General features: G+C 41.8%; 1 protein-coding gene and 1 long non-coding RNA gene across 2 annotated transcripts in view; both read left to right on the plus strand.

Annotated features, from left to right (window-relative positions):
* The window catches only part of LOC141987256 (uncharacterized), a 309,719-nt gene that overhangs the window by 53,889 nt on the left and 243,200 nt on the right, over nucleotides 1–12,630 (plus strand). The gene's annotated exons all lie outside the window — the stretch shown is intronic.
* LOC141987254 (uncharacterized) overlaps nucleotides 1–12,630 on the plus strand; it is an 85,645-nt gene that overhangs the window by 34,298 nt on the left and 38,717 nt on the right. Inside the window, exon 3 of the mRNA XM_074952434.1 lies at nucleotides 12,294–12,380. Within this exon, the coding sequence (XP_074808535.1) occupies nucleotides 12,294–12,380 (87 nt within the window). The remainder of the gene's footprint in view (nucleotides 1–12,293; nucleotides 12,381–12,630) is intronic.

Raw genomic sequence — 12,630 nt, forward strand, 5'->3', positions numbered from 1 at the left:
TCTGCCTGTAGCCTACACAGGCTTCATTGCTCTGTTTATAAATTGCTGTTACTTTGTCCCACTTCTTGTTAATCTCCTCATCTGCATTCCCCTCCTCTTTCATCAAGGTCTGCAAGTGCCTGAAACCTGTTCTTTAACTGCAGAATGAAGGGTTTCTGTATTTCAGGGGACTTTAGCTTGTAAGTGTCATAACATCTGTGTCCCTTGTTTGGTGGACCCACACTTCTCAGTTTTAGCTTGATGGAGGTTGTCACAAGGTGGTGGTTGCTGCCAACATCTGCACCTCTTCTCACTTTCACATCTGTCGGTGAGCATCACCATTTGCCATTGATTATCATATTGTCAGTCTGGTTCTTATCTCTGCCATTTGGAGAACACCATGTCAACTTGTGGATTTCACGATGTTGAAATAGGGTTCCGCTGATGATTAGGTCATTCATATTACAGAAATCAACAAGCCTCTCTCCATTTTCTGAAGTCTGAAGGCATCTAAATGCACTCTCTTGCCATTTTGGGGCATTTCATGCTCTATTATATCTGTGTGGGATGCTGCTTTATGGTGGACAGTTGGGGTCATTAGCGATGTATTGCTGGTGTGCCCTCTGTTTCCTGGAAAAGACAAATGGGTAATGTGCTTCAAGCTGAGTTACAGGTGTGTGTAAGATGTACACTTGCTGTGTATGAATCTGAACAATAATCCCCTCTCCTCTGAGTGCTAGCAGCCCATAATACTTCAGGTCACATGAGCCATGGCAGGGCCCAGGATACCTCTCCATCACAACCACAAGACTTATTTGGGCTCACATTGTGCCAACATATTCAGAGAGGAGGTAGGCTGTCTGTTCCTGAATGCAGCATTGTCTAATCTAGAAAGAGGTATGTGTTTTCCATGATGCCCAGAACTGAGGGCATCATGAGATAGCATAAAATGCCTACATAATACCTAGCTGTGCCTGTAGAGGTGCTGGTTTGTTTTAGAAGTGAACCTGTATCTTTGGGTGACTTGAGCTTCCAAGAGGTCCAATGTGGCTTATACATCTTGTTGGGAGGTGAACACTGTTAAAGTGAAACTATGATCAGAAGTGCTGAAATGTTAGTGAAGAATATTCCTCACTTGTTCTTGTTATGAGGCTTGTTCCATTGTTTGCAAAATCCTTTGAGATGTTCCTTTTGAAAGGTGGTGTAGAACTATCCAAGGTTATTATTAATAATCAGTTATTTCTCTCCTGGTCCTTGGGACCATAGAGAGAGGCCATTTAAAAAGGAAATGGAATCCCAATCATGCTCCCTTCCCAGTAAAGTCCATAACAAAATTCCCATAGACTCCAGAGGGAGCAGAGCTGGTCACTTATTCTCCAAGTGGCACCGGTAGCTGCCTTAAGGCAACACCACGGCTATCTTGTGGAATGAACAATTAAGTTTTTTACCAGGAGAGCCTGGGGGTGAGGAATGGGGAGGGAAGCTAATTGAAGAAGTGTGGGCATGCAACAAGTGAAAGTTTAGGAAGCAGTTTCAATAATAACTTAGCTCTTACAAATGCTTTTCACCAGAGGAAAAAGCAGAACAAGAATGATCCTGATGGCTTCTGATTTTTAAAGCAGAGCAGTGAAAGGAAGAGGAAAATGTTGTTTGAATGGATTCAAAATATAACAACAGATGATCAGCAGGGAAGCTCTCTGTCTTTTCTCATTTGTTAAGTCCGAAACAAATATTTTTCAGCCTAAGGAATTATTTATAGAAGCTACTTTAGAAAGGGTCATGCAACATTAATGCACTGGCAGGAACAAATATTGCCTTTTCGACCGTCCATCACCATAGAAAGTAATATAACTTACAGCCTGTGCAGCAGCTAGATGGCACCACTAACTGTAATATTTTTAATTTTAATTTCTGTTTTAATCAACGTTTGCTGCGAGGGTTTTTGGCTGTTCTTTTTCAGCTATTACTTTTGCTGAAGGGTACAGCTTTAGAGCAAAATGAAGACAGTTAGTTTTACTAAGGAACTTTAACTAACAAACTAATAAGGAGCCACAGCTTCTTTGAAACGTATACTGAATTGTTACTGAAAAGTTTAAATGTTTTGTCTTATGTTTTAAAGTGTTTTACGTCACTGCTGTGATAATTTCAGCACTCCCTACCCCAGAGATGCTTCCCACTCTGGCTCGGCACAATTTTTGAAAAGAGAACTTTGATACAATATAATAATAAGCACCTAAGAAAACAGCCTTTTTCTTCTATAGTTTTATGAGGGCAATAGTTTGATTTTTGTCCATCTGTCTCAAGAATTTTCCTTTCATCTTAAAATCATTTTCTATGGTCTCCAAAACTGACCAGGTGTCTAATTAAACATTTCCTATAGCCCAGCTTTGTCAATATCCACCACTGATCCACTGTTGTGTGGGTAAGTGCAGTGTAATCCCTTGCATCTTCATCAAATGGATGGGTGTGGGTTTATTATTGAATGTTGTAATATAGTTTTCTGCCCAGGACAAGGAGTAGACAAAGTCCCTGCCTGATGGAGCTTCAAATCTAAGGCCAAGATTTTCAAAGTGGAAGTGAGCAGTGTTTGAAAAAATCTTGGCTTAAGATGTGGCCCTGCAAACAAATACGACCAGATATAGTGCTTACTATCACGGCTACACTGTGACCTTGTGCACTCACGCAGAGAAGTAAGGAGCTTATGGAGCCATCCCTGTAGCAACTATAATAATTGCTAAACTGAAAATTGTGGGAGAAGAAACATTTAGGTGTCTTTAACGTAAGTGCTTTTGTTCTTTTTGGAAAATTTAATCCGTCTGCTTCCTGTAAAGAGCCACTAGAGGAAGCCATTTGTAACACACAACAACATGTTTTACTGGTCCTACAAAATCTAAGAACTAAGTTACATGTCTCAAGAGCCATCTGCTTTCATCTCATCTATTATTTACCTATACACCTAGAGAAGGAATACTCCTTTAGCACTTTGCCTGGTGGCCTCTCCCCTGCATATGTTGCCTTCCTCCTGTGCTGCTTTGCACATTCTTCCTGGTTCCCATCTCTTGTGCACCAGTCGCAAAAACCAGCTTCATGTCTCCTTCGAAGTAGCAGTGGCCTTTTTGTTGCAAAGAGGAACCTGGATTCCTACAGAAGTAGCTGGAGAGGAGGAACCAGTGTCATGTGACCTGGGGCCACAGTTTGCAAACTCATAGACTCATAGATATTAAGGTCAGAAGGGACCATTATGATCATCTAGTCTGACCTCCTGCACAATGCAGGCCACAGAATCTCACCCACCCACTCCTGCAATAAACCTCTCACCTATGTCTGAGCTACTGAAGTCCTCAAATCATGGTTTAAAGACTTCAAGATGCAGAGAATCCTCCAGCAAGTGACCCGTGTCCCATGCTACAGAGGAAGGCGAAAAACTCCCAGAGCCTCTTCCAATCTGCCCTGGAGGAAAATTCCTTCCCGACCCCAAATATGGTGATCAGCTGAACCCTGAGCATGTGGGCAAGATTCACCAGCCAGATACTACAGAGAATTCTTTCCTGGGTAACTCAGATCCCACCCCATCTAACATCCCATCACAGGCCATTAGGCCTATTTACCATGAATAGTTAAAGATCAATTAATTGCAAAAATCATGTTATCCCATCATATCATCTCCTCCATAAACTTATCGAGTTGAATCTTGAAGCCAGATAGGTCCTTTGCCCCCACTGCTTCCCTTGGAAGGCTGTTCCAGAACTTCACTCCTCTGATGGTTAGAAACCTTCGTCTAATTTCAAGTGTAAACTTCCTGGTGGCCAGTTTATATCCATTTGTTGTTTTGTCCACATTGGTACTGAGCTTAAATAATTCTTCTCCCTCTCCGGTATTTATCCCTCTGATATATTTATAGAGAGCAATCATATCTCCCCTCAGCCTTCTTTTGGTTAGGCTAAACAAGCCAAGCTCCTGGAGTCTCCTTTCATAAGACAGGTTTTCCATTCCTCGGATTATCCTAGTAGCCCTTCTCTGTACCTGTTCCAGTTTGAATTCATCCTTCTTAAACATGGGAGACCAGAACTGCACTCAGTATTCCAGATGAGGTCTCACCAGTGCCTTGTATAATGGTACTAACACCTCCTTATCTCTACTGGAAATACCTCGCCTGATGCATCCCAAGACCGCATTAGCTTTTTACATGGCCATATCACATTGACGGCTCATAGTCATCCTATGATCAACCAATACTCCAAGGTCCTTCTCCTCCTCCGTTACTTCTAATTGATGCGTCCCCATCTTACAACTAAAATTCTTGTTATTAATCCCTAAATGCATGACCTTACACTTCTCACTATTAAATTTCATCCTATTACTATTACTCCAGTTTACAAGGTCATCCAGATCCTCCTGTAGGATATCCCGGTCCTTCTCTAAATTGGCAATACCTCCCAGCTTTGTATCATCCGCAAACTTTATTAGCACACTCCCACTTTTTGTGCTGAGGTCGGTAATAAAAAGATTAAATAAGATTGGTCCCAAAACTGATCCCTGAGGAACTCCACTGGTAACCTCCCTCCAGGCTGACAGTTCACATTTCAGTATGACCTGCTGTAGTCTCCCCTTTAACCAATTCCTTATCCACCTTTCAATTTTCCTATTGATCCCCATCTTTTCCAATTTAACTAATAATTCCCCATGTGGCACCGTATCAAACACCTTACTGAAATCTAGGTAAATGAGATCCACTGCGTTTCCTTTGTCTAAAAAATCTGTTACTTTCTCAAAGAAGGAGATCAGGTTGGTTTGGCACGATCTACCTTTTGTAAAACCATGTTGTATTTTGTCCCATTTACCATTGACTTCAATGTCCTTAACTACTTTCTCCTTCAAAATTTTTTCCAAGACCTTGGATACTACAGATGTCAAACTAACAGGCCTGTAGTTACTCGGATCACTTTTTTTCCTTTCTTAAAAATAGGAACTATGTTAGCAATTCTCCAGTCATGCAGTACAACCCCTGAGTTTACAGATTCATTAAAAATTCTTGCTAATGGGCTTGCAATTTCATGTGCCAATTCCTTTAATATTCTTGGATGAAGATTATCTGGGCCCCCCGATTTAGTCCCCTTAAGCTGTTTGAGTTTCTCTTCTACCTCAGATATGGTAATATCTACCTCCATATCCTCATTCCCATTTGTCATGTTACCATTATCCCTAAGATCCTCATTAGCCTCATTAAAGACCGAGGCAAAGTATTTGTTTAGATATTGGGCCATGCCTTAACCTCCACTCCATCCTCAGTGTTTAGTGGTCCCACTTCTTCTTTCTTTGTTTTCTTGTTATTTATATGGCTATAGAACCTTTTACTATCGGTTTTAATTCCCTTTGCAAGGTCCAACTCTACTTGACTTTCTCACTTTATCCCTACATGTTCTGACCTCAATAAGGTAGCTTTCCTTGCTGATCCCTCCCATCTTCCACTCCCTGTATGCTTTCTGCTTTTTCTTTATCACCTTTCTGAGATGCTTGCTCATCCAGCTTGGTCTACAACTCCTGCCTATGAGTTTTTTCCCCTTTCTTGGGATGCAGGCTTCCGATAGCTTCTGCAGCTTTGACTTGAAGTAATCCCAGGCCTCCTCTATCTTTAGATCCATAAATTCTTCAGTCCAATCCACTTCCCTAACTGATTTCCTTAATTTTTGAAAGTCAGCCCTTTTGAAATCAAAAACCCTAGTCGCACATTTATTTTTGTGCATTCTTCCATTCAGTTTGAACTGAATTAGCTCATGATCACTTGGACCAAGATTATCCCCTACAACCATTTCTTCTATGAGGTCCTCACTACTCACCAAAACCAAATCTAAAATGGCATCCTCTCTAGTCGGTTCAGCAACTACTTGGTGCAGGAATCCATTAGCTTTCACATCTAGGAAAATCTGAGCCCTATTATTATTACTAGCACTTGTCCTCCAGTCTATACCTAGGAAGTTAAAGTCTCCCATGATCACGCAGTTTCCATTAGTATTTACTTCATTAAAAACATTAAAGAGGGCTCTATCCATATCCAGATTAGATCCCGGCCGTCTGTAGCACACCCCAAACACTATCACAGGGGAGGCTCTAGTAGTTTTCTAAACCGCAGCTTTAGGTGAGGAATAGTGTTCTAAAGGGACTTGATCCATGTACAACTGGAATGGATAGAGCCCTATCAAATGTCCTGGCAGGAGGCTGGACTATATAAGCTCATAAGTCTTTTCAACCTCTGCCTTTTACTACTTTGATTTTTAATTTGCCCCTGACCTTCATTTAGTGCCTCCAGTGGAGCTATATTATCTAACACACAACATCTTAATGAGGTACTGATAATTGTTTAGGTTGACACTTTATCATCAGGCTGGTGGCTCAACACTTCTGTGTTCTCTGGTGCCACAGTAAGATGCATAATAACTTCTAACGTTGCTGCAAACAATTTAATATCCCTTGGCCAGCACAACAAGGGAAGGCACCATTTATAAATAGTTTAATGCAAGTGTACTATAGACTGAGCTTTGGGCCTTGTCTATAAGACAGCTTGTAAACTGTTAACACAATTCACCCCTGTTCATATTGGACAGGGAAAGCCTATGGGGCCTTGTCTTGTCTTCAGAGGAATGTGTTTTTAATTTATGTTAACCAACTTGTGTTAAAATCTTAATGAAGACAAGGCAATCAAAGTTTTAACTGTTGTTAGATGATCAAGGTAAGCCCTGGGAAGGGGTGGGGGGTGAATTTACTGCACTGGGATTTTAACATGGGATTTGTAACATGGGTTAGCTTTAAATGAGTTTAAAAATACAGCTCTTTTCCTAGTGAAGGTACAGCCTAAGTGTCCTAACCTGGTTTTAACATACAGTACATGTATACAAGGCACTGGTAAAGGGATGTATGGCTTTTTTTCTAAAGCTTTTTAGGACACTGATAGTGCTGACTAGTTAAATGTCCTTAAAACAAAAAAATGTGGAGGAGGGTATTCCTCAGAACCGCTTTTTAGTTTACTGTTAACCTTTAACCTGTTATTATGGCGTTGTTGGCTGAATTTTCCCCACAAGAGGTTTCTATCAACAACTCACTTCTACAGAATGAAGTGCACCGCTGTGATCATACCTACAGCATACTTCAGCTTTAATCAATGACACCCTTGTCTGCATTCCTACGAGTTTATTCCTTGTGATTATGGTCTCTGTTAAACACACCATCTTCTCAAATACAGATTACATCCCTGCAGAGTCACTGACCTACTACATGGAATTTATTATGTAATCCTGCAGTACATCCTACTTGCTATCATTAGTGGTAAATAGCAGGCCATTCCAAATGGAGTTGGTAATCCAGTTACATTGCTCCCTGCTAGATGACTCCATCACTGTATCTTTTTGACAACTGCTAATGGTGCAGAGCAAATGTCATGTATACATACATAGTAGCCTGTACTTGAAATCCAGATGACCCAGTTTCAGGACCAGACAGAATCCATAGAGAGTGAGCTTCAGTTTAAGGGCCTGATTCTCCTTTGTTGCACTGGTGTAAATCAATCTAATTCTAAAGTCAATGGACCAGCTCCTCAGCTGCTGTAAGCTGGTGTAACCCTATGGTAGCCAGTTGAAAGGTGCTAATTTACACCAGTTGAGGATCTGGCTGAACAGTTAAAGTGATGTAAAACCATTGTAAGTCAGGGGAGAACCAGGACCAAAACTTCCCAATAATGAAAAAGGCTATAACTTTTGGCAGTATTTCCAATCTTTCTTGTGACTGTGGGGTAATGGTTATACTGGTAGTTGTATTCACAAGGCTTGTATCAAACACTGAAATGCCACACAAATGGTCATATAAAAGCATATAGTGACACTACTCCAAATATAGTTCCTATATTGACTTCCCAGAGGAGCCTAGTCACTCAGTGAGGAACAGAAATGACAAACGTGAAAAATGGCATAGATGAGTGCTAACAAACAATCTGAAAGAATGTTAAATGATCTTACCCCTCAAAATAGGAGTACTCTTTGGATACTCTGTCACATGGTCCTGTTTTTCTTTATACCTGCAGAAACATATAAAATCAGCTCTACATGATTAACCTTGTAATTTGAACAGACCAATCAGCAACTACATCTGATGGGAAAGTTCTCTGAGACTGGAGAGACTCCACTGGTTTCTGTCTTCTTACAAGACTGGCAGTAAAATCACCATAAAAACCACAGAAGTACATTCTTTTTTCCATATCACTGGGAAAATAAGGGCAGACCTGTTGATGAAATGCTTCTAGTCCATAAGGGAGGAAAGAACATCAGTCAAGCTGGCACTGGCAAAAACTCCTGAACAGAAATAGACAACAAAGACATTTTCTGGTGGCAAGGTGTATTAGAGCCTAGAAAAAAGTGAAGCATCCACAAAAATCAAACTTAGAGCGATAAACAGACGGTTGGACTCATGACAAATAAAAAGAGCATGGATGGTAGTGAAATAATAGCAGGACAAAATGCTATTCTGGAACAGTCAAAGAGTAGGTTACGAACTTTTCCTCTGATTCCTATAAGACAATATCTGCCACTTCAGAGTCATGACACCAACGTCAATGACCAGTTCTAAGGTAGGGCACAGAGACAGTTACGTCTATTAACTCACCACCCTAGAATAAAAAGAGGTTGAGCCTCTCTCTCTGAAGCAGAGGGAAAGAAGGGCAGGTGCAGAAAGGACCTCCTGGGAGAAGTCCTAGGAAAAAGCTTAGGCCATGGGTTTATATTTTGTGATTTAACTGAATAAAGGGAAACTCCAGCAAAAGGGCAAATCTGGACAGTGCCCCACAGTAAGTCTGCTGTGTTGAGAGTGGAGTCATTCACACATGATCATTGAGGCAGTGGGGAAATAAAACATGGGCTGATTAAATAATGAGGTAAGAATTTGAGTCAGAATTTTTACAGTATTACAAAAAACTTGAAAGAAGAAAATCAACTTGTGGTAGCAAATGTGAAGTTATCTGCATTTTTCAGGGAGAACATGAGTGAGGCCCCCACTACCACTTAAGAAGATATTCACCATGCGATTATCTGAACATAAGTGCCACTCTTTGTGTATATCAGTAACAGGAATCAGACAAGTAAAAAAACAATGCGAGCGAGAGTTCCAACAGAAGAGGAATCTGGATGTCCTCTACAATAATACCAGCCAAAGACTCTCCCATTTCCTTAAAGATCTTCTCAGGCTATAATAAACTGAGTGAAACATCCCTATCCCCTAAGACTACAGGAATAAAACAAAATTCATCAGCTCGAGAAGGCAGCGGAAAGCCTGTTATTCAGCTTTACATCACCCTAAAGAAAACTCAGAGTGCACTATAAACTGTACAGCTATGCATGCCAGAGCTAGGAACTGAACCATGCCTTGCACAATCCCTTGCCAAGACTCTCCTGCTTTTCCCTGGGGTTTCCAGCAGGAGTTACTGAGAGTTCATGACCACTATTGAGCTAGCTTACAATGTTTCACAAAAAATTAAATCATTAACTTGCCTTGAAGAGATTTGATTAGCTCTGCACTGGGAGGTGCTTGCTTGCTTTTGCAGAAGTCTGATATTTTGATTATTACAGGTCCTACCACTAGAGGAGCATCATGGCACCAATGTTTTATACGAGAGAGGTCCATGAACTAGACACCAGAATCTAAAATGACACCTCCAATTAACCCATTGCCTTTCCACTTTCCCTCACTCACAAACATTCTCACCCACCAGTTCATCCATTTTCCACCTTCACTCATCCCTCCCATCCCACCTGATTTCCCACCTGACTGAGAAACCTGCCTCAACGAGTCCCTTCAGTTTCTTCCAACACAACTTCCTTCCTCTTGACTTACCCTTCTCCTTCCTGCCCAACCTGACCCTATCTACCTAGGAATCTCCCCTGCTTTAGCTTAAAACTTCCACAACCCCGAGTCAGAACCCCTCATGCTCCCAACTGAACCCCTGGCTAGAAATACTCCTTCCCTTCCCTTCCCCTCTGGCTCAGTAAACCCATCCCTTAGCTCTCCCTGGCACCTCAGGAGCCCCCAAGCCATCTTCACAGGGCTCAGAATGCCCCCACACCCACAATTTTATCCTACCCAATCCTCTTGGTTTACTGACCCCTGTAATGCGATAAGGCTATTGACCTTTGTAACTCAGAACTAGCTCATGTGAATTGGGACAGAAAATAAAGTCCAGTTACTTAACAAAACCGCTTGGGCCTCAGACTCTTATTACACGTTTAAATCATAGTAATGTTTCATCACTTACAGCTATTGGGGAAAGAAACATTTGTTTTAAAAATACCCTGGGGACATGCATTAGGCGGTGCAGCATTAGCATATAAGTCTCTCTGCTATTCCCTCCTGTTTGGTACTATTTCTGCAAACTGAGCTTTTATAGTGCTAACCTCTTATATTTAGCTAATTAAGGGCTGGATTCTTTGGTCTACTAAACTGCCCACAGATACCCAGTGGAGAATTTGCCCTGCTCCGGGGAGCTTTTTGCTGGCAGAAAGCTGACTGAGGTGGTTCTGTCACTTACTGTGCCAACCATGTCCCACACAGGGGAAGGGAAAGCAGGGGGCCTGGCATAGGCAGGATGGAGTCGAGGAGGACAATCAAGCAGAACTCCATTGTGCTTAGTCCTCCACTGCTGTATGGTCTCTGAGTGGCCTCACACCAGTGGTGTTTAGTTAGGGCTGCACAGGAATGGCCCTAGATTGCACCATTACTAGGTGGCCTTTAATCTGGGTGCTGCAACAGTCTTCCTTCTAGCCTTCCTTCTCCACTCTGAGAGCCAAGTATGTTCCTCCAACAATTGTTTAAAAAGAATCCAGATAAGTGATGGAAAATAAACTCATGTCAGTTTAAAAACCATCCTTGAATGAACAAGATCTTAACATCAAGGCATAATTAGTTCCAATACTTGTAGGTCAGGGTTTATGTTGAGTAATTCTTAGTCTTATTAGTTAATGACTATATTATGCAAGGAATTTCTGTTTCCTAACCAATATGAGCCAAAGATTCTCTTTTGCAGGATCATAAAATTGGTATGACATATCTGAGAATAGAAAAGAATAAACATGCACGCACGCACTCTTTGTCCATTAACAATTCCGGCCTCTCATTCACATTATGTCGCTGGCAAGCTGAGCCAGAGCTTTGGAAAAAAAGCAAAGGCTGCCTTTGTCATATCAATGCTACTAGAGAATAAATTCCTCATTTTGAAAATGTGACAACAGAACTTTATAAAGAGGTTCTTGAGCCTTGACTGAGGTTTTAGTTTATGTCTTTCAATGAGTGAACAACCTCAGAAAGATAGTGTAGACTTTAAACACCAGATTCTGCTCTGTTGTATTTTTCTTTGTCTCCAACAGCTTGTCTATTTAAATGTGTAATTTGTTTATATCCTTTTTGTTTGTTCAGATTCCCTGCCTCCTCTGTCATTACTCACAATTTTTTAAAATCATCAGAGGCCCACAATTTGAGAAGAGATATCCACTCCTACTACAGACCCTTTACGCTGCATAAAAGGACCAGAGCACTATACAGGGGTGTGTCATGGCAGTCCATTCACCACTGTGGCACCTCCTCCTGGCTGTCCTGAGGATTAGCTCTGCCAGTTGGTGTTGCCTTCTTCAGGTGGTGCCTCACCTATTGTCCTCTCACCCTGTGGACCTGCCTCACCTCAAGAACTGCAGTGTACTCTTCATGACTCAGACTTCTGGCTGGGTCATCATCCATATTTCCCCTTTCTAGGGTTACCCCAAAATCTTTCTATGTAAACAGTCCCAGGCAGGCTTCTCCTGTGCTGCCCTAATGATGCCACTTCCCCAGTGGCCAGTATGGGAACCTGGGCCCACTCTCTACTGCGATTTCCAGTTCAGGGACCCTCAGCTCAGTAGTTCTGGGCTCTTCCCCTTCAGCCCTCACTGCTCTGTTATCAGAAGAGGTTGGATTTAAGGACCCCACCTCCCAAAGGATCAATTCCTCTGTAGGATCTATCACCTATTAGCCGCAGGTCAAATGAAACTTACTTGTTTTAAATGGTGAAAACAGGCAGGAGGGTTTATTAAGAGATAAGTAAGACAAGACAGGGAAAAGGGCAATAAAGCATGAAACAGAGTAAAACAGCTCAGTGGTTTTACAAGTACCGTGGGCTTGAAGCCCAGAACCAACCCCTAACCAATATGGGCACAACACAAATAAAATGTCAACGTTACTCAGTCTCTAGGAGTGACAGGAGCTCAGAGTAGATGGCTCACAATGCTCTCGTCTGTCTTGCTTCTCAGGTAACTCAGGTCAGGACCCTGAGGACAGGTACCGGAATCAGGAACTTGAGATGGAACAGGAGATCCTCCTTGATGATGGACAACAAGGTAAATAGAGGTGTTTTGATAATGTTCGTCTTCCTCCATTGCATGACTCGAGCACAGACATGGGTTGAACCGAATATGGGCTGCCTCCTGAGCAGACCGCACCTGACAGTGTGTGCAACCCCTTTATATAACTTTCTGTCACTAGGCAGAATAACCGAGACTCAGATGACACTTTCCTGCCTTTACTGTTGCTAGGTAGATTAGGCTTAAACTTTAACCAATCAGAAAAATAGGCACCTAAAAAGGGCAC

This window comes from Natator depressus, chromosome 5 (assembly GCF_965152275.1).
Source record: "Natator depressus isolate rNatDep1 chromosome 5, rNatDep2.hap1, whole genome shotgun sequence".
NCBI lineage: Eukaryota > Metazoa > Chordata > Testudines > Cheloniidae > Natator > Natator depressus.